At 47.4% G+C, this 23225-nt stretch overlaps 1 protein-coding gene across 1 annotated transcript in view; it reads right to left on the bottom strand.

Moving 5' to 3' along the window:
- Positions 1-15274, bottom strand: part of cacnb1 (calcium voltage-gated channel auxiliary subunit beta 1) — a 35584-nt gene extending 20310 nt beyond the window's left edge. Inside the window, exons 1-4 of the mRNA XM_088905952.1 lie at positions 15118-15274; positions 2411-2530; positions 1583-1705; positions 210-346 (exon numbers count right to left, since the gene is read on the bottom strand). Coding sequence (XP_088762078.1) covers positions 210-346; positions 1583-1705; positions 2411-2530; positions 15118-15153 — 416 coding nt within the window. The 5' untranslated portion in view covers positions 15154-15274. The remainder of the gene's footprint in view (positions 1-209; positions 347-1582; positions 1706-2410; positions 2531-15117) is intronic.
- Between the last annotated feature and the right edge of the window lie 7951 nt (positions 15275-23225).

Here is a 23225-nt window from a genome sequence, read left to right as displayed (position 1 = left end):
TGTCCACTGTCCCATGCCCAGTATCTCATGTCCCTTATCCTGTGCCCCGTTGCCCTTGTCCTGTTGCCCTTGTCCTGTGCTCCGTGCCCTGTTGCCCTCGTCCCATGCCCCATGTCCACTGTCCCATGACCAGTACCCCATGTCCTTTATCCCGTGCCCCATGTCCTTTATCCCATGCCTCGTGCACCGCCTCCAGCGCGCTGGCACACCTGGAGCTGAGCCGGCTCTGCCTCATCCTCTGCTCCTGCTGCAGGCGCGTGTTCTCCAGCTTGACTGGGCTGGGGATGAAGCCCACCTCGCAGCCCTCCTTCACCAGCCTGCCGATCCACCAGTCGTTGTTGTACTTCTGCAGGAGGAGACAGATCCACCCCTGTTGCTTCTTAGGAGCTCCAGAAGGTGCTGAGAGCCCCTGCCCCAGTTACAGGCTGGGAGCCTCTGGGGGCTCAACAGCACGGCTTGGCATGAAATTACTGACCAATCTGTGACGAGGCTGTCCTGAATACACAAGTCCCTCAGCATCTTCCTCCAAGCCCGTTGCTTGAGGTCTTTTAACTCAGAGCAAGCCATGTTTCTAAATACCTCAGTATGCTCAGGTGCTGGTTTTGATTTACACCCAATGTTTTTATACTGCTCACTGGTAACAATCCTCAATGGTCGATTTCACTTTAATGACATTTAACTAGAAATAGCAACAGAAACAGACGAGTCCCATGAGCTCACCAGTGGGAACACGGAGCACCACTTCGGTCATGAATCTTTTTGAGTTGTGTCAGTTGCATTTGGCAGCAGTGATCACTTACGGTGACCAATTTGTTAAATAAAACTCCATAGCTTACAACTTACAGGGTGTTCCCTTCTCCCCCCGTTTTTTCGTATTTAAATATAAACTCCTTTGACCTGTAACAGCTCAGTTAAGAACATCTGCTTCGGATGCACCCCCTACTCCCTGCACCCCCATCTTCTCCATCTCCCATCTGATGCAACAGCAGCTGCTATATTCCTCACCTTACAATAAGACGGACGTTGCTAAAATGGGGTTCAGGGATCTTTGTAGGGAAGCAATTCAGAAATATTCCAGGGAGGTCCCCTAATATTTTGGAAAACATTTCACCCTAAGTCTATCAATAGTTTTCCTCTCTTTAAAGGCGATGAATTTCAAGGAAAGTCAACTATCGTTTCTGGCTTATGAGTACATTAAGTCATAGACCACAATATAATAATTAAGTTTTTTTTTATATAAATGAGAAAAAAAATTACATTTCTACTTGAACTTTGAACTGGGGGGGGTTACCTGTCCAAAAAGACTGCTTCCAAAAGGGGCTCCCCCCATCATAAGAGTCTGGGGTCCTCTATTCCCCATGTACCTATTTGAAACTTGCTTTCTTCGAGACGAGATGAATCTTCATCCAGCCAAGCCTGCTGCTCAGAATTCGGTAAATCAGGCACGTGCGCAGAGTTAAGTGCTCTGTGTTGATCTTGTCTCGTGTAGACGCTGTGTTAAGCTATGATTACGGAGTAGACCCCACCTGGAAGCGACTGACCGACAAACCAATTATTTTGCCAATGGAAAAGCAGCCCTGACCTCTTTGATATGAAGGAAGTCCTTGGCCTCAAAGGAGATGGCCATTCCTTGGACAGGCACATCATCATTGGGGCCAGAGTTGTAGCCCACATTCGTCCTCACAGCAAAGGCCACAGGTTTGGTCTGCAGGGGAGAAACACACAGAGCAGGAAGCCAATACCATCAATAGCACAGAGTGGAAGATTGGCTGTTAGATCCCACAAGACTACAGCCTCACATACACTCAGAGCACAATCAGCTGTGAGCTCACGTTTTGCTTTTAATATGACTTACTTAGACATGCAGTGTGGCTACAAAGAGCAGGGTCAATTGCATGGTTAATTCTGTTTCTAACATACGTTAAGAGGTTATTTATTGAGCTGTGCACTAATTATATGTATCACAAATGCACTGCAGGAACTTTAGGTTGTGCTTTGGGGATTGCTACACAAGCACTGCATTGTTTAATGTCAGTTTCTGTCCAAACAAGCCATTTGGATACTCCTTAAGACTTTCCCTGCCCAGCCTGCTGGTCAGAAGACCACCCACCTCCAATTCTCCGGGTGATCTAGAGCGCTTTGTAGTGAATCTGATCTACCCGAGTTTTCCTGCACCCTTGCAAGCAGTGAATTACAGACACTCCCAGGGCCGAGCCAAAGAAAAGGAGGGAAGAAAGACGTCTTGGTGGGAGAGAGTTAGATGTGAGTCTGTGACGCCGTGTTTTAGTAAATGATGCAAGAGACGAGTTTCTATCCGAGTCGGTGATCCTCCAGAGCTAAGCCCTCCTGCCAGACGTCGGCGCTGTCCCTCCCTAGAGATGACCCCTGCCAGGGGGCTGACCGGGCTCACCTTGGCTTTCTCGAGCGTGGCAAGGGCCTGCCGGTCCGCCTCCTTGCGCAGAGCCTCCCGGTCCTCCTCCAGAGACACATCCGAGTCGGAGGGCCGGCTTGTGTACGAGTCTGCAGAGCCCTGAGGGGAGAGAAAGGAGAGGAGGAGCTGGAGGAGGAGGTTATGGCTTCAGAAAAATAACGGAACCCACAGGAGGGGCACAAAGGGGTGACCAGAATGAATCAGTAGGGGAAAGGGCGATGAAAGCACACAGAGAGGGCTGGAGGGGAATAAGGTAATGTCCGGACTGGCATGGCAAGGAGTCAAGAGTCAAGAGAGAGGGAGAGAGGAGAAAGGTAGCAGAGGGGGAAAAGGTCAATTCATTGTGGACTGAGACTGAACAGGACAGGGGTGAAAGGCAAACATCATCAGGGGGCCGAGACAAAACAGCAAGAGGACACCTGGGAGGAAGATGGACAGGAAAAGGGAGACTGAGGTATGTGTCCCCCCGTCTGAGAAAGGGAAGACTCTATCGGGATGAGGCACTGAGAGAGACTCCCAGGGAAGGAGGCCCAGGGGCACAGGTGGTGTGTACAACCGCAGGCCAGGGAGAATGAAACTTCCAGTCGTGTGTCCCAGGTAAGGCAATGAGGGGGTTAACACACGGCAGTGTGCATGTGCAGCTGTCACAGCTCTTAACAGGATGACAGATGGAAGCAGACAGCAGGACAGGCCTTTTACTGCTGGGAGCACAGCAGAGCTGGGCTGTCCTGTACACACTGTGCTATTCTTGCCTGAGGATGAAAGCTGACAAAAGTCCAGACACTGAAATCCGAAAAAAAATATTACCTAGCATCTTAATATGCCCGGAATGCTTTTGTGAATTATGATTACCACATTCTGGCCTTCCTGCAAAACAGGCAACATTTCTCTTGAAAAACTAATTAATGACTCTCTGGAATGTTACGACAAAGCATACACTGAAGTATTATAGTTTTGTATCAAATGCATGCATTACCTGCTGTGTTTTGACAGAGATCACCTTAATGTGTACACTACTGGCTGCTATTCGTTTTGTAGCATCAAACTTACTATGCTATCAGACCCCAAAAATGTTTTATATACTGTATATACTTAGTCTACTACTAGTGCCTTGTACAGAATAATTTGTAGCTATTGAAGTCTTTAACAGCGGTTCTGTTTATAATTCCGGTCCTTGAGAATTTCTGAGACAAGAGCACTGAAATGAAATTCACTGTCAAGCTCACATGCAGATCCGTCTTTACACAGTGACAGCGATACATCAAACACCCAAAGAAATGTGAGCTATGCATTTTAATGCATACATTTGCAATCATACTGTTCATGAAAACATTTTCCAACAGAAATGTTTAACACAACCCAGCCATCGCCACCACATACTTTGGACAAAAGTTATTGTCTAAGATTGGGCAGGAGGCACACACAATCCTGATGAGCCGTGCCAGTGTCACTCCATTGTTCAGCGTGACATTTCTGCACAGTGACTGCTGGTAATTCTTGGCACTGTGTTATAACCAATAGATCAAGATCACCGCCTGCTCAACATGCAGGAAACACAAGGGGAAAGCTGTATATCAAGTGACTCACTGGAAACAATGAGATGTCAAGCGACAGAAAAGTGCTTTTTGTTTTCAGGGATTGTCGCAATATTTACAACATGGGCGAAAAATCAAATCTTAATCAAAAGCCAAAAGAAGCTGCCATACTGTCATATAGCTATACAAAGAATGGCTGACATTTCCAAATTCAATCTGGGATGTTCAATAATCAGACAGTCTCTGACTGCAGCTCTGGACATAACTCTTAAAGACGTTTAGAACAGCAGACTTGCACAGCTTTGTCCCAGTTCTCCGATGATTTTACCATGCTTATATAGCCTGTATTTACATTGATTTCCTTTTTACATTGTTACCCACGGCATAGCCTTTTCCTGCCAGTTCAATGCTTTGCTTTATTGAACTACGCTCCTCCGCTTTCACTATTCCACATCACATCAAGCATTCATTAGGGACAATTGATTTGATCTGGCAGCAAATTCTCGAAATGTGATGTGTTTTTTATATCTGGCAGTTGGTATGCTCACCACACCTCCAGTACACATTTCTACACCAGTACACATGCTGCTTTGGAAATAAGGGGTATAAACCGAGGGTGCATGCCAAGTTCAATCTCTGAAACAGCACAAATCTTCTGTCAAGCTTACGTGTAGTTCCATCTTCACACTGCGACAGTGAAACATCGAGCAGCAAAGGAAATATGAGCAATGCATTTTTAATGCATAAACTTGCCATCATACTGGCGTGAAAATATTTGCCTATAGAAACATTGAACCCGCCCCAGCCATCACCACCACCTACAGTAGTTTTGCCTAAAAACCGGGCAGGAGGCAAACACAATCCTGATGAGCCATAGAAGTGTCACTCCATTGAGCTTGACATTTCTGCAGTGACTGCTGGTAATTCTTGGCACTGTGTTATAACCAATAGATCAAGATCACCGCCTGCTAGACATGCAGGAAACACAAGGGGTAATAGGGCACAGCACACCTCTAAACTAAAACTACTAAGCTTTCAACAGGGGGGTGGGCAGATTTGTGTCTTCACTGTGTCCTGTGGTCACAGAACAGAAGGCATTTCACAGAAACATGAGAATCACAACCGAACCCAAACATTCTTTCAAACCTAAAGGTCACTGAGACTTTGAAAAAGAATCAGGTGAACATTTCTTGCTCATAGTATTCAGCCACAGTGTAAGTTCAAAGACAATAAAAGAGATTAAAACAAAACTACTGAAACAAAAAATATCAGTACATAATCCGGGCTTGACAGTCTTCATTCTTTATGGTCTTGGAATTTTAAATTGTGAAATAAATTGAATATCCACCCACGCTTTTTCAGAAAGCCAGTTATTATTGTATGGCAAGGGGCATGGCATTCCAGAGTATATACCAAGGAAGGCAGAGCTACACTTTATATTGGATGCTAGTCCATTGCAGGACACACACACACACCTTAGAAACACTGATTATCCCAACCAGCAAGTCTACCTGGTGGGAGGAAACCGGAGCACCTGGCAAAAAGCTGACACAAACTTGGGGAGAACATGCAGACTCCAAAGAGAATGCGACTCAGTGAAACTCTGAACCAAAGAACTGTGAGGCGGTGCTTCTAGCTGTCACTCCACTGTGCCGCCCCCAGACAGAATATTAAACTCTTCCACAGTCAATGCAAACACAGGAGCCTGCTTTGAGGTCCAGCAAACCAAGGGGAGAGGAGTTTCTTGGTGGTTTAAGGACTGGGGTAAGACCTTTGCTTTTTGCATGTCTTCTGGATCACACATGATATGCTGCTCAGCCCAGCCCCGGTACACTCAGTTCAGTGAGAGTCTTCAGATGAAAGGTGCCACCGTGCCACTCCTCAGACATTTCCCAGACCACCAGAAAGGCCGCAGTAACACCATTCTGTCAGGCCTCTTGCACCTAGAATGATCCTCACGTGACATATTCTGAACATGTTAAAATAAAACACAAAGCATCTAACAGACTCAGGGCCAAAAAGACCCAGGAGCTCTTTGCCAGAAAGCACATTTAATGGGCCTGATCCTTCACAGCGGGCAAGCTGCCCATCTAATTAGTTTACTGAGCAGGGCAGTTCACCCCCAGCAGAAGGGAACTTGCAAGGTTTTTCTGAACTGAGAGAATAGGGAGCAGAGAATGGACAACTGTTAAGGTTGCAGGGCATAAGGTATTCATGAGGTCATATTCTACTGACCTTATTCAAATTTAGGTCTGCACTGTGACACCTCTGCTGTTGCCGATGTATCTTCAGGAACCAGTGAATTCTGGTCCCTTGTCTCTATGTTGGCTCCTTCTCAAGCCAGGTCAAAGAGACTTACGTTTTATTATATGAGTAGTGCTATAGGAGTGCTATAGGCTTGTAACTCTCAATGCCAGGCAGACCTGCACTCATAATATCTGCAAAGACCAGGTAAAGAAAAAACTAAGGCTGAATAAGAGCTTGTGGCAGATGAGAGATCTGACTCATCACATTACCCTACCTCCGTGCAGAAGGTGAAAGGCCTCTTCTCCAGTTAGATGCTCAGCTACTATCCTGTAGCTCTGGGTTTGCAGGTGAGGACTGCAATGCAGCTGGTGTTTCGATTCTTGTTTTTGTGCTCATGTTTGTCTAGGCTGTCCCTAAAGTATACAGATGTCTTCCATCTCACACCATTCATTAAGAGGTGCTCAAAAGGGAAATTCTTGAATGGGAGCTTAAAGAAGGCATCAGACACTATGCACCCCCTTTAGTCATTCTTGCTGGAGCTCTTGGCTTTTGGGTCCCAAATTCAAGGGGATGGAGCCCAGCTCTGTACAATTAGCAACAGTAACTGACCTACTAATATAAACAGAACTGTAGTGCACTAATGGGCTGCCTAAAATAATACAAATCAATAGATGCAAGGGCCTTAAACAGCATGGAGTGCCATTCATTCAAAAAAAGGCAGCTATTTTAGTTCAAGAGCCCTGCATGTTGCAAACTGCATCCTGCCCACCAAAGCGAACAGAAACTCAGGACTGGAAGAAAAACACAGAACCTTAAAAAAACATTACACAGAATTCTCTACTAGAGTTTCCAGTTGTGTAAGGATACACCTGATTTATTCAATAACGTGGGAGGTTTTAACAATTCAAAAATCAGACATTTTTGTTCAACGTCCTCTCTTAGTAGATGTATAAATATGACATGAATGGATGTCTTCTATTTGAAATCACTGGCACAATATTCAAGACTGGGGACATTAGTTTGGAAAGAATAGTTTATCCGCACCCAACCCATCAAAGTCACGTCTGACAAGAGTCTGGATCCAAGTTTAATTGATCTGCTAACACAAAGACTCCAGGCCTGTAAGAAGCTGCTTCTATTTACATCTGCCATAGTAGCCTGCCTTACAAACCAGAGCTATAAAAAACACCTTCTCTCACTCCCACTACCCTGTGTTAAACTTCCCCATGTCCTTGTACTGTGTACTATACCTACCCACGCTGTTCTGCACAGAGAAACTCTCTGCTTGTTTCATTAGTTCTGCAGACTTAATGCTGTCTGAATTCTTTCCAGGCTTCGTGGATGTAGTTACATCTACCTTTTGAACAGTTCTAAAATAAGAAAAGGCCATTTGGCCCACCAAGCCTGTCTGGTTGTCAGGATGAGGATCTCATCCAGTGCTTTCTTGAAAGAAGCCGGCGTATCAGCTTCAACAACATGGCTGGGTAGACCGTTCCAGACTTTCACAGCCCCTAGAGAAGTGACTCCTGCTCTCAGTTTTAAATGCGCATCCACACAGTGTCCACTTGTGTCCTCTGGTTCCAAACAGTTTTTTTTCAGAATCAAAGTTCACTCAGAGTTAGTCATTACCAAGTCCACAACTGAGTCACAGCCCCACTATCTTTACCAAACAGTGACACAATAGTACTCATCAGAATAACGATGGCGATGGTGTCAGTCAGGCACTTACCGGCTCTGAGTCATCTAGCCCATACAGGTACATTCCCACATCGGCGACGGACAGCCTCAGCCGAGCCTGCTTCACAGAAGCGCCCTACCCAAGCGGACGAGGCAAAGACACGGACCCCTCCTCTTAGACTGCCCCAGCAGGTCTGCGGCAGGGAGGCTCAGAAGAACAACTCAGCCCCCGACTCGTGCAGCCTCTGCCACGGCCAGGGACATTGACGGGACCAAATCAATACACTGAAAGGAACGGACGCCCGAATCGGACCAGATTCCCCTTAATCGATCGCGAAGACGGGGCGCGGCGCCGTGGGGAGGGAGCCAGCCCGTGCTCAGCTGCTCTCGCTCGGGAGTCGATGGGATCTGCCCAGAGAGCGCCGGCACTGCCTCTGTGCCTCCGATTTAGCTGCTTGCTTCACTTCACAGCTCCGTTCAAAATAGCTCCCCACCAGCTGACACCGGGCCTGCACTCCGATTGGCTGAGCCAGCCAAGGGACCCAGGCAGTGTCATAGTAACCAGCACAGCTGCTCGACAGAGGGAGAGGGAGGTGAGGGAGAAACATGGGAGCCAGGAGCAGGAGAAGGGACAGAAATCCACACAAGCGCACAGGGGAGAACAAAAGTCTGCGAGTGTGTCATTACACGAGAGGGGGTGGAGAGGGACAGAAAGAAAACAAGAGTGTGGGTAAGCCTGATGGAAAGGAGAGAGGCTGCATGCAAGGAGGAGGGAGTGACTACTGTCCTTGAGTCCTTAAGAGTAAGAGGTGCCCAGGAGTGAGACCGAGAGGACAAGTGTGGACAGGGAGCTCCGTTAATCAAAGCACTGTACTCCGGAGAGGGCACAGGACGGCTCCTATATACTGCAGGTGCAGCAGAAGGCCCTACAGGTGAGAGCAGCAGGAACATGGATGCTCACCACGAAGCTCCACAAACAAAATAAAACGCAATGGGAGTTCTCACTCTGTGACTCCGAAAGACCTACACACAGAAGCTTTAGCCTTCCTGGGGTAAAAAATATAAGTCTGAGAAGTAAGAAAATCATGATTAATCTTGCATGAGTAAAGTAACAACTTCCCTGTTCTAAAGGGAATACTGGACTACTTAAATCTGTCATCATCCATCTCCCTTTCCTCCTTGCTGCAGCCACTATTCGTTTTGTTCAGCCCTGTGTAAGGCAACTTTCTTCTAAAGGAGTAAATAGATGCTTAAGCCAGCGTGTGATATGTAAACTTGACAGTACCATCTGGAATTAAAAGGTGGCAGTTCCTACACATATTAGGGCAGAAACTTAACTCAAATGGTTACTACAACAGGAAAGTCAGAAACCTTTAAGCACTGCAATTCTGTCATGTGTATATCGCACAGTTGCATGATTAAAGGACTACTCAGTTCTTGAATGACGATGTAGCACTGTACCATGTTGTACAGAATATACAACAAAATCCATCCCTCTCCTGTACATTGATTTCCCCGCAACTCTAATTCACAGCATGGGCAGGGAAAATGAGTAACTTCCTGTATGTTGTTTATTGACAACTGAGAGAAAATCCTTAACAAGCTCAGGTTTGTGGTTTAGGAGCTCTGCGATTAAAGCCCTCAGTGCACTGGGCTTATATACTGTAAGCAGGGAACAGACCCTGAGGTGTTCCTTTTCCAACTTCAAGAACCTCGTTCCTGAGGAAGGAGTTTCCATGCAATTAGCTCCCAAGCGGCAGAACCAATTCTGGAGCTCACCATGAGTTTGGGCTGAGCTCATGGATCCAGACGTCACGGGTTCGAGCCCGGGGTCACGTCACAAGCCAGCCGTGGCCAGGAGTCTACCAGAGGCAGCTCACGATCGGCGGAGCGCCACCAAGGTAGGGCTTGGATGAGGAAGCCAGGGCTCATTGGAACGGGTGAACAAGAACCCCAGACATGTCCGCAAGGGATGGTCCGCTCCTCCAATAGGCATCACCACTCCCGCCAGGAGCTGCAGGGCTCCCAGCGTGCAGGTGGACGTGTCAGGAGAGCAATTCCATAAGTCCCTGCTTCCCAGCTAGGTACAGGGGCTGCAGCTGCTGGAGAGCCGCTTCATAAAAAAACTGGGAATTCCGAGTTGGAAGGGTGTATGGCAAAAACAAAATCTCCACGCAATCATTATCACCATCAGAAACTGGACCAGCCCTTGGCAGGACCAGAGTGACAGAGTTTTATTCATTCCTGTCACTCCACGATACTCACCAATAAATATCAGATCACCTCCTATGTTACATGCATGGTAGCCTGTATTTTTAAAAACAATGCAAATCTCACACAGTGATGCGTCATAAGAACACTGAGAGCTACAATTAAACACAAGGAAACACATTATGGGTTGTCATTAAGGTAAAAAAAAAAGATCAATTTCAAAACTTTGTTGCTCAAGTACGTCATTTGCATATGAATTTTCATAAAGGCTAAATAATTCCACATTGTGCAACACTGGCAGTTTTGCACTTGTTTTAGACCCTCTATACAACAGTTCATACGAGTTTCTCCCGTTTTCATTGTCATGATGGGATATCATTGACAAACACAAAGTTAATGACAATTAGCAGATGAGTGAAACACTGCTGGAGATGCAGGGTGCATTTTTAAGGTCTGCAACACTATCTGTTCCCGTGTATACACAGAACACATAGAGCACATCTATTGTATAAAAGCATATAACTGTACTTTCATCCATCGACTTACTGGACGCATAATAGGGATCTCGATGTATTCGATTTCTCTGTTTCTACTGTCAGGGTCAGGTTTCAGAACTGTGTTTTCAAACTGCCTTTGCCAGAATATTTAATTAACTTGCATGAAAGGGCACAAGAATGAAATAAGAGGAAACTGTGGGCAATGTAAACGATTCCCTGAATTTCCTGTTTGGCAGTGCTCCAGGCGCGCAAAACTGTGGCCAACTAGATCAACAAGATCGGAAATAAATCAAAAAGATGAGGCCTGATCTTTACAACTGAGAGACTGGAGCACTGTGGGTTATTGTGAAAGTTTAGAAAGCATGAATGAGATAGAATGATGGGGCCTGTCATGCACCGGCTCTTTATGAACCTGTCACTTGTCCGAAGGGCATAATAAATTAGCAGCACAGGAGCTGGGGGGGAGCCTGACGGAGGCCAGACTCAGGAAGAGCTCTGGAGGGGACTATGTACAGTGGTGATTTAACCCAGCAACACGCTGTGCAAATTCTCTGACCTAAGCATGGAATACTGTATACTTCTTAAGTTCTTAAAATGCCTGAAAACAATACAATTTTGTATGGCAAACTATATATCAGCTCAGAATGTATCCAATATTACAAGGATATGGCTTTCTCAGATGGAGATCTCCGAGACACCTCAGAAATATAAACAGAGTGGCTTTATCTTCAGATGTGCTAGCTGGTTTATTTCAAAAGGAATGCAAAGAGATCTTTACTTTGATAGATCACGCCTTCGGTTTCTGCAAAACAGTGCCATGTGTCAAAGCACACTAGCAGATTCTTCACACACACAGGTACATCTAAGCGAGCCAAGTTTTCAGAGAGGGCTAAATTATGCTATTTGTCACAAAATTACTATACTTTTCTCTGATATTTCTGGAAGATTATTCCCATGCTGACAACCTCTGTTCAAGATAATAATACAGTAGTCTATACGTAGGGAATATGTCATACCCGCTCCTCATAAAAGTGTCATTCAATAACATTTTAAATGACACTTTCCTTTGTGCTTCGGTGTTCTGTAACGAAAAGAAGTTGAAAGGCTTATTTGGTTGAAATGTGTTTAAAATGCATTTTATTTTGCATACTTTTGTACAAAGATTTTGCAGAGAAAAACTTAATGGGATCAGTTTTAGTAAGCAGTTAGGAACACAGCTTTACAGTCTGCAAGCAGTCTCTGCATCGCCCTTGTGTGCTACAGTGACACTGCAGCTCAGCAAACAATGAAAACCAACAGCCCCATTTCTGAACAATTTTCAGATGTGCGCTGGACACTGGAAGTCTCCACATCACAGCCATTGGATGCAACTCACAGAACTGCAGGATTGGCATTCCCCAACTAGCACAATGCTATTAAACCTGCCCACATCACCAACTTCAGTTCACATCGTCTTCTTGGAAACGGACTCTGAGCCCCGGCTCAGGGGGTTCCAATTGCAAATGCAGTGTTTGCTACCCTGTCCGTTTGCCATGATGCCATGACAATACAGTGCCAGCTCTCGCCCGCAGCCTTGAGGCGATACAGTGTGCACGTGGGTGTACTATATGTTCATGTGCACATATATATACCTGCTTTTGCACGCATGCGTTTTATTGTGCACGCTAGGCAGCTCTCCTCCTCATTTTGGATACGGAAGTAAAAGACGGAGACCGAGGTACGATGGAGTGAGAGACTGAGCACTGCTGTATACCAAAGTTAATAAATCTGATACATACAGTACTGCTGGCTTTCGCCAACCAGCAATTACATTTCTTAAGAGTCGACTTTGACTGTTTCAGTTAGCCTAGAATGCATTAATTCATTTTCCCCGTTTGCCAGCTCCTGACAGCATTTAGCACCACTTAATACTGTTTGCTTAAAGGCTCGTTCAGTTGTGCTTCTTTCCAGACACTGCATCTTCCATGGTGCCCTGAATTAAAAGGATATGTTCCAGGAACTCGGAAACACTGATGAAAATTTAAACAGGCTAACTAGACTTAATACAATTATCCACGATCAACAACAGAATGACAGCAACATGAACTTGAAGAACAAGTACTGCTAACACAAGTTAGCAGAAACTCTTGTGTTTTTGATTATTTTTTCCTTTATTATAATTGAGAAAGAATGCACAGCCAGAGGCTGTAAAACACAAAGGCACCCATGTGAAACACGGCAGATGACACAAACTGGTTTTCAATGAAGTAAATATGACAGAGTCAAACACAGCAGCATGCTAAAGCATGTTCCAATTCGCCTGGTTTTAGAGGGTGGTTTATTCCAACACCAGATATGAATTATCGGTGAACGATAGGAATTCAGGGCACATGAATTGCACCCCGGATCTGTCAGGATAGGCTCTGGATCGCCAAGATCCTCTCTGGGATGAAGCGACTGCAAATATTGTAAAAACAGATGGACAGCAACGCATACAGTAAGAAACAAGAACGTTTGCAGTCGAGGGAGGCCCATCTAAATAATCTGGTTTTTAGTAGCTCGCTGAACCGAGGATCTCATCCAGCCATTTCTAGAAAGAAGCGGGGGCAGTAGTTTTGACCAAATGGCTGGGAAGCGTGTTCCAGACTCCCACAACCCTTTGGCTAAGGAAGTGCCTCCAGGTTGAAGTTTTAAAAGTACTTCTACATTCCTCAGTCAGCATTCCCAGGTCTTGGATTTCTTCCGTTCACTATTCTTCCTGAGGTGCACTATGCTCGATTCCGAGTACACTAAAGGACAGGACAAGTGCCGTCGATCCGATTCGGAGGCTACAGCACTCCCAGGCCGAGCTGCTATAAAGACTGATGCCGTAAGAGCAGAAATACTGCATTGTATCAGCAAGAAGTCTGTGCCGTGAGTCACTGGGGCCACATGTCGCAGTTGTTCCCGTAAAGCACAGGTGTAAAAAGTTCTGCGTTGCACACTGCTCCAAGACGCCACTGCCAATAGAATGACTTGCTGGAATTGGATTACATCATTTTGATTCACTACTTTAGAGCTTGCGGGCGGGATAGCATAGTGGGTAAACCAGGCCCTAGAAAACTCATAACCGGACAGCAGTATGGAGCAGTGTGGACTTGTAACTGGATAGTTGTGGGTTCAAATCTCAGTAAAGATACAACTACTGTATCATTGAACAAGACAGTACTATTAAATTGCCTCCACATCTATAAAAATGGGTGCAAATAAAATGGTGGATAAAAGAGTCATCCAAATAACTAACTGATGGGTCGCGGGTTCGAGTCCCTGCTCCAGAGAGTACTATTGAGCACCTTCAGCAAGGTGCCTTAGCCAGTGGCTCCAGTCCATCCAGCTGTAAATATGGGAGCCAGAATTGCTGGGTCTGTGATAGACTGGCGTCCCGTCCAGTGGTTGGGGATGGGAAGTCATGTGCTCTCTCTCGTCCACTTAACGCTCCTCAAACAGGGACGAGCTCCATTTCCGATCAGCTGCTGTTGCTCGGATTTGGGAAATGCGCTACATAATGGGCGGAATGAAGATGTGTATGGTTTTCACACCAGTTAAACACGACTGCTTCAGGGTTACACATACAGATTCATGTCCAAAGGGAGGTTTCCATCAGGTACGATCCATTACCACACGTTTCTAAGCCACTGCGTTCTTCCATTTTGATGAGGTCTATAATCTCGACATATCCTTCTGGAATGCCGAAACGTGGGTACGTTCTCAAAGTGCTGCCCTAGTTACCCAAAACAAATGTGAATTTCCATCCTTCCCCGACATCGCTGAGCAACATACACATTATACAGTTTCTACATTTTCCATTTATGCAAGCCACCAGGTGAGATGAACACTAATGTCACAGAAATGACTAAGCAATAAAAATCAAATCACACGGCTATCCTCTCCTGAATACCATCGACTGATTAGCGCTTCTCACAGCACAAGCGCTCCCGTGACGACAGCAATATAGCGCAGTACGGCTGCGTTGGGTTGGATTACGGGATGGTGGATTTCCAATGGGAGCGGCAGACCCTGCAGGGCTTTGTCCCCACGCTGGAGGAAAACCCACTTATACTAGAGCCCCAGCATGAAGTTAAAGCCCAGGTCTGTCGATGGCCACTGCCCGTTCTGTGCAACGCACAGGGAAGTGAAACAGAGGCAGAATCTCAAGGAGAAAACTACGGTGGTGGAGGGTACAGCCCCGTCATGGCTGGTCTTGTAAACAGAGAGGAGATGAGAGGGGCACAGGAAAGTCTAATTAAAAACCAACACTTGTTGCAGCTGTGCTGAATCCCAAAAATGGAATCAAGGATAGAGAGGAGGATAGCAGAGAGAGAGCATATCGGAAATGAAGCACAAAACAATATCAGGCCTTCCGTCAGAGTCCACTAACCGCCCCCCGGTGTCACACACACCCCCCCCACACTGGCAAAACCCGTGCCCACGCTGCCAACCTTAACTCACTCCACCACCAAAACGTCGAAGGCATGCCCAGTAAAACAGGAGCGCTGCTTACCACAACGGGCCTGTGTATTTTCTCCAGAGTCTCCATTCCTCCTTTACCCTGCTCACGGACAGCAAACCTGGAGGTGCACAGGCCCCGGCAAGAGTGGGTGAGAGTGGCCGTGTGAGCGAGAGAGTGCAGGAGTGAGCAGTGAGAGCAGAACCCCCCCCCCCCCCGGCCGTTCCTATCCCACCCCCCCCCACCACCGCCGCCGCCACCCCACCCCAGAACCTAAGCACAGCGCAGAAGAAGACAGAGAGAGGGAGAGAGGGGAGAAGGGGAGGGGGGGGAGAGACGGAGAGAGAGGGTCAGGTTGCAGGACTCTTGCTACATTTGCAAACTGGTAATTATATTTAGCCCTGGCAGGGCAGAAACAGGGGCTGAATAAAAACGTCCCCAGAAGGAGGCTCGGTATGCAACCGTCAGCCATTCAACCCCGCTCACACCCCCCGTCGCAGAAAACCAGGACAGTGAGAGAGGAGGGATACCCCCTCCCTCTCCCCCGCTACCACGCTCTACTGTATACGAGACCAAAGACATTGCTGGAGCGCAGGACGAAAGACTGGAAAGCACAGGAAGGCACAGAGTGCAGACCGTGCAACACTAACAGTTAGCAAATTCGAAGCTTTCTCCCAGAGTGCATTTGTTAAAGGGGTAAGGGTTAAAGACAGAGGATTACACAACACAGAAAGCCATTACCCACAAAATATCGTTAAAAAGAGAGAAGACTTCACAGGGGAAGCAAAAAGAAAATAGGCATGAAAAGAGCACAGTGTTGTGAAGGGGGGATTAATATTACATAAAGCACAGGCAACAGGGCTGTAAACCAACTGTTAAAATCGCAGAACCTCGGCGTATACACTGCACAGGAACAGATTGTGCAATAGAACAGCAGATTCTCTAGCAAATGAACCATAGCAAACTTGGAATTATCCTTTAATCCTTTTGGATCATCCTTTTGCAATCGCCAATTTTTGGAAAATCTAGTTTTCATCATTTCATACAAACATTTCTGCACGTCCACAAAACAACGATTGCGGAGAAGCCTTTCGGGCTTTTTAAAAAAAAAATTCAAATAAGTGCAAGGAGGCCACAGAGTTAGGCCCGATCCCACTTAAGAATAAACACCTTCAAACGGAGATCTATTTTATCCCCTGAGAAACTGTGCATTTGAACATGGATGCCATAGCAACACAAAACAGAGTCAGCTTAGAAACACAATGTCAACAAATTACCACAGAGCTAGATTGATTTCCAGTGCTCTCCACAGCCTCATCCACGGTGCCCGGAGAGCTCATAACAAAAAGAAAAACTGTCCGTGTTTAAGTTAAAGCACTGATTTTGTGGTGATAAGCGGTCTCCGGCCCTGCTCCTGGAGTGACCAGTGAGTCTTATAGGTCGCTTGCTTCTAAGGACTGGACCTGTGAGATATCATTGAATCAAGCCAGTTAACTGTTCATTTAACAGAGCTCTGGTCTCCGCCAGCTAAAGAGTGCCCAGACTTTGGTTCCAAAAGTTCTCTAAATTACTATATATATAGAACATACTATATACAAGAAATCACTTGCTTAATTAATCACAGTGAAATTTTTAGGAATTGATCATTTAATGGTGATCTACAAAACTGGATGCAGTTTCCAAGCCACATTTGAGCAACATCAGGACACTCGTGATGTGGCATCTTCATGCAAAGCAGAATCTGCTGATACTCAAGTGCTTCTCGTTTGAACTAATTACATCAACCAGTCGTAAACCTGTCAGGAATGGATCCTCGTTCCACGGAAGGGCACTTGATGGATGATCCTGCTCTTTCCCATGGAAAACCGCCGGAGCTCCGGCCGAAACAAAACAACTCATGAAACTGTACAGTGAAGAAGCGGAAATGCAGCCTGCTAGAGCCAGGGTACTGTTCGGCTTTAAAGAACGTGGCAGCAGCACACTTCCGAGGGCGCTGGAAATCATCTGGTGCGTGAGAGGTAGATTTATGTGCTTTAATTGTAGAAAACCGTAAATGGGATAAGTGGCTTGGATCAGCGCCGGTGGTTAATGGTACTAATCTATCCCAGGGCTGCAGGCCTGTCTACAGTACACAGGGGAATCCAGTTGACAGGCTTGAGTCCCGGGGCCAGAGTGGGGCAGACGACAGGACACGATCCACAGCTACCTAGTACAGCAGCCTGAGCCTGTCCACTCCCTCCTGCCAGCTCCAGGACCGACGCACAGCTGGCAGAGAGACCGGACACATGCAGTCCTGCATCCTGTATTCCCATGGCTATTAATCAGCTTAATTCGGACATCTGAATGGATATTTTACTTTTTCAGATCCTATGTACATATCAGGACTATACGCTTCTCTGTTCTGTTGCTTATCTCCACTAACCCTGGGATCAGTTTTCTGCTGGGCCCGAGTAGTCAACAATCTAAGAAGGACAGCTTCAATTATGCCACTAGAGGGAGACAGCTCCCACTGTGACAAGAGCCCCACTTCCATGTAGAAGAAGACTTTTACCTATAACTACCTGAAACCTTGTCCTGGTTTGGAAACCCCTTTTTCCAGAGATGCCTCTAAAACCAGACCCCAGACCTCACAAAAGCTAATCAAACTGTAAGATGTTATATGCAACACTAGCGTCGAATTAAAAAAAATCATCAAACCATAAAAAACATCAAGTCCCCTCAACAATTGTAAACTGCAGAACCTTTCAGCTAAAGCGATATTAGCAAGTTGCCAGGTGTAAACTCTAGACTCCAGGTCAGGTTTAATTCATTTCCATAGAGACAGGGAAAGAAATGGTTGCCTCTGGAAAAATTGATGCCAAGCTTTGATGCCAAGCGAGGAAAAAAAAAACGTGAGGAAGACCGGATGTTACAATAGCGATATCAATCACCACCGCTGTGGCAGGCTGCACAACACAGTTGGACAATAAGTTCAGAGAGAAGATCAAGGCACTGCTTCCACTCTGAATCCTAACCCCAGTTCTTGACAGCAAGACTCCCAGCCAGTGAACCACCCCAGTGCTCTCTCTTCCTCCTCAAGCCCTAGAACGCCACAAAACCCCCACACATCCATGCAGGGAAATGAGCATGTAAAAAGAAGATATAGCTGAGTGCATTAAAGCCGACCACAGTTTACACACTGTTACACTGTTTAAACATGCTCTGAAACATTATTTTATGACATCTCCATAACAAGGGTTTCAAAGGGCCAGAAATATTCCTTACTGTATGCGTGTCAGTACCAAGTAGAAGAGGCTCACCTTCTTACTCCAGCAGTCTGACAGAACTGCAGAGGGAGTCTCCGTTCCTACCTGCACTCTCCTCAGCCTATCACTCCGTCTGCGCGTTCGCACACCCTGCACACTGACACCGGATCTACAGACAACAGGCTTGTCGCCATCCCTAGCTGAAAATCGCTTAAATATTGACAGCCGAGCTCTGCAGCAAAGACATGCCTTCAAGTAGCTGCTTTTAAAAATCCCCTTTCCCAGCACAGGCGCCCCACGATCTAACAGCCAGGATATTCCTGATGCTAATAAGCGATGATAATTATCTTGCTCTCCCAGTCATTTTCCTGGTTACCAAGGTGCCGCCAAGCCCCCCACTCCCCTCCACTTGCAGATCTGTGGTGAGGTGAAATTCTATGCACGGTCTCCACGGTAACCAAGCCAGGGTACCAGCTCCGCGCCCCCCCGTCTGCCTGTCTCTCCACAACACCCCGTCCAGCAGAGTCACCAGCAACACTAACGTCTGCCCGCCCTTCCGAAAACGTCCCTGTTCTGTCCACTAATCTCAGGCTCATCTCGCTGCGAAGGCGTGGCCTATGACCTTCATCAGTCAGTGACGCAGGCTGGCTTTTCAGAAATAATTCTGGAAACCCAGCAAAAAGAAACAGCTTTCGGAGGTGATGACAAAAGGTCAAATTACAAAATGAAAATCATTTTTTTTTTTAATCCAGTCACGGTCCACTCTTTGGCGGTGCTGCAAATGCGTGCTCACAAAGCTGTACAAGTCTGCGTCGCTGTCAGTCAGAAACAACTCGAATGTTACATCAGCGCAAGCTGGGGTAAAACCACAAAGCATGCCCAGTTCTAACAAAATAGATACATTTTGCGGAAATGGAACGGTGGAGTTTGATTCCAGATCAGGCTTGTCTCCTCCCTGGAATACTGCTGCAGGATGATGCTGGTTTGCTGTGGAGCGTATTGCTATAAAAATGCACTCTCCCACTTGTGTGGCAATCACTAAGGGACCAGCGCATCAAACCAACAACCCAAAGAGTCCCCGACTAATTACACAATTAAAGCATAAAGATCAAACTAACCACACAAGAAAGGAACAGTAGGTAATGAGCTTTTATCTCAGACAAAGTGTGCTGATGATTAAAACTGTGATTAGCAGTCATGTGCTCTGTGCTCCACAGAGCGGTGTGACAGTCAAAGCTGCCCCCCCACATCCAGAAGGCGATCAGAGGTAAAGAATTAATGAGGGAACAGGAACCCACTGGGAGCACAGTGACCTTTAAACCCAGCAGGAGGGCGGAGCTCATCGCCTCATGATCCCCGCAGCACACACACAGAGCGCGCAAATGTCATCCGGCAGACGGAACCAGCCCTGCTCGGGTCAGGCCACACCGCTCCAGTCCCACGTGATCGACTGGGGAGCCGCTCCACGGCCCGCTTCAGACGGCCTGTTCCTGGACGCGGTTTCGGGGCCCCGAAGGTCCGCCACACAGGCAGCAGTGGACGTAGCGTCAGGGGCGTGTTTTCCCACCCTCTGCCACGTGCAGGATTGTCTGCTGGCTTCAGCTTCTCGGGCCTCATCGCTGGAAGCCCCCCGAGGTTGAGGGAAAAATGTGTTTCCTGCTCTAGGAAAGAGGATCTAGATGACAGAAAGGCGGGTTTGTTTGTGATTTATCTCCCATCGCGGGGGGTGACCGGAGGGCTTGCACAGAGCAATGAGCTCAGGAGTCCGTGCTTCACGGCAGCCGGGCAAGCACAGATGCAGGGGGGGGCTCCGTTCATGTGGCACGTGACCAAAAACGCGGCTCTTCCCACGGATCCACAGCCCCCCCAAAAAATAAAGACACGGGAACCGCCACAGGGGCTGAGGAGACTGAACCCCCGGAAGGGCAGCGAAAGGCAGAGGCAAAGAGGAGCCGACAGAGGGAAGCAGGAGAGGAGGGGGACGGGAATAGGGGGAAGAGCTGGAGGGCAGGAGGCGAGGATGAACATGAATAATTCAGGCAGATCCCGCAGGAGTGCGGGGATTTGGGAGAGAGTGATCTTTCTCATCTCCGGTGAGCCCCCACTGCGACACAGCACCTCTCAAAGACTGCACTCCCCCCCACCCCCATCAAATGCGAACGCTTCCCCCCCCCCCCTCCGAGCCTCCAGCTGCCGGAGGGACCCGAGCCAGCCGAGACCCATCAGCGGGTCAGCGATCCGACGGATGAGACGCCGCGCTCCCGTCAGTCCCTCACTCTTAAGACAGCGTTCTGGGAACATCTGCTCCTTGAGAGATAGAGAAAAATGCTCTCCCAAGCCATATCTGATGAGAGACTGCCAATCATTTCACTCTGCTGAAATAAAACGTCTCTCTCTGAGCAATTTAATACACTTATGTTAGACTCTATCCCAGAGAGGGTCTACCTACCTGCTCTATGAATACAAATAAAGGAACAGGTAAAGGCTTATTCCATGCTGCAAGGAAAAGAAATGAGACACAAAGTTTTGGTTGTGGAACCTTCTTCACGTGTGTGAGGAAGGCTCCACAGCTGATTCGTTGTCTCTCTTTTCCTTTCAGCTTGGAATAAACCTTGCAGCCTATGCATGCCGACGCAGCTCCCTAAGTTGTCATTACAAACAAACAACCGATAATGAAAAAGATTTGCATTGATTTCAAGCAAAAAGCATGTGGGGTCCTTTGTGGTTCAGACAAACTTTCTTTGATCTTAAAAGGTGCCTATAGCTTCCGAAGACAAAGGTGCTGTCCCAGCACACTCGAGATTTCATAATCAGCTTTTCAGGTCATTCTGTTCTTGAGCTAAACCTCCATCCCTCTTTAAGAAGGACTCCAGCTACAGAGAAAAGAGCTCTTTCTGAATATGGTATATTCTGTATCAGGTATATTTCAATACACCCTTCAGTTTAAAACATTAACAGCACAAGTGGGGACACAGTGTACCTTGAAACTGTAAACCAAAACAAATAAACTTGCCAGACTCTCTGCTTTAAAGAGCATATTGATTATTTTTCTGGTATGAGCAGCAACATTGTGTTCAGTAGCACAGCGAACACCTGTGGGCAGCACATTTTTTTTCTATCACAACTAGCTTCAGCTGTTCTCTTCTGCTTTCTTGGGTGTTTATTTATAGCCTGAGACCTTTAACCCTTTGCAGTATTACCGTACATACAAATGACACCGTGCTTTCAAACCCTTTTAAGCCCAACCTTTGGAATCGCTGGCGTTAAGACACCGTGATTCTGAAACGCACCAGGACGGGCCTGGCAAACAGCTTTTTGCATCAGGTGGAGGCAGAGTCGAGAGCTCGTCTGAAGGGGACTCTGGGTTTCCAGACTGCACACTGAAATGTGTTTTCGTTTCAGTGCTTCCAACAGTAACAAAGGCGAGGAAGAATGCTCAGGGGAGTGAGATTAAACCCAGCGAGGACACATGCAATGCCTAACCCTGCCCGCTTCTGATTCAAATGCTTAATACCGACACATAGCAGCAGATCCACAAGCAGGTCGATGGGCGTTGGCTAGCTTACACCTGTACACTGCACGCGTGCAAGGCTGTGCAGCACTGTTAACGAGTCAATGTAGCACTGACCAGCGTGACCCTGGACTGCAGGCTGAGATGCACTCAAGCTGGCCTTTAGACAGTAGGCCGAGCCCGATGAGCTGACCTGCTAGAGTGGGGGATTCGGACGCTGCCCCCTCCCCCTTCCTAGCATGAGAAGTCTCCTCACTCAGGGCTTTTATCGAGCCGTGGCACGCGTCAGAGCGCGCGGACGTCGCGGGTCTCGCGCTGCAGGTGCTGGGAGGGCACGGCTGGAGCCCCTACCTGCCGCACGAAGCTGTTGGAAGTGGTGTCGGAGGAGGTACTGCCATCCGAGCGTTTGAATCGGCTCTTCCTTTTGACATACTTCCCCTGGGAAGAGAAAGACAAAAACAGAAGAAAATCGCGGCTTTAGGGAGAAAGACCATGTGTTCGATTATCCTGTACGCAAGCCTCCATTACTGACACTCAAATCACAGAGCGGGATGAACGGCCACAGGAAAGTCAGGATGAATCCATAGGGATTGCTTCCGTTTTTCTTTTTTAAAAAGACAAATTGTAATTAATTTTTATTATGTAACCATTTGATTTGCAATCATTTTATTTTTTTTAAAGACACGGCTCACCCGGTACAGACTCCTGTGTCCACCCAGGGGAGTGTAAGACTCGCGGGCACGCTCCTCCTGCTCTCGCCTGCCCCCTGGCGCAGCCACTCGTCATCGGGTGTCCCACAATCCCCAGGCCACCCCTCTGATGCGCAGGAGGCACCAAGAGCTCCCTGCCCAGCTACTGCCCGCGCTAACCTAGAGGGGCCCTGCCAACAGCACGCTGCCACTTGGGAACCAAGGTGGCCCCCAGGCTCGAACTGGCGGCTGCAGAGCTCAGCCTGCGCGGCGAGCGGGAAGCTGTGCTGTGCTGAGTGAACGCGAGACCCCAGGGAACGTTCCCCCTCCACCCTCCATTGCACAGCCAACAGCCGGAGCACGCCACCGAGGGTTTCTGGAAGCCTGAAACATCTCCATCTCTACAAAACATCCGCAAAAACCCACACGCGTGCCACGCTGAGCAAGGGGAGCCGAAGCTTATGAGCAGGGAGTTCCTCCTGGTGGTGGCAGGTCTAGCTGGGTCGCCCTATGTGGCACGTGCACAGTCACAAACAGTTTTAAAGGGACTTGAAATCTTCGTTAGCTGTTAGCTCTTAGCTGTTGCCACCTCACTAGAAGTGGAAAAGTTATACAATCAAAGGCTGGACATCGCTGCGTGGGCGTCTAACACTGCAGGGTGGACGAAGTGGAAGTCAAGCCAGCAAAAAAAAAAAAACAACTAATGAAAGTCATCTG

Source organism: Atractosteus spatula, chromosome 26 (genome assembly GCF_055471065.1).
Source record: "Atractosteus spatula isolate fAtrSpa1 chromosome 26, fAtrSpa1.hap1, whole genome shotgun sequence".
Classification (NCBI taxonomy): Eukaryota; Metazoa; Chordata; class Actinopteri; order Semionotiformes; family Lepisosteidae; genus Atractosteus; species Atractosteus spatula.
Note: the sequence above shows the minus strand (reverse complement) of the source record. Positions and strands in the feature narration are given on the sequence as shown.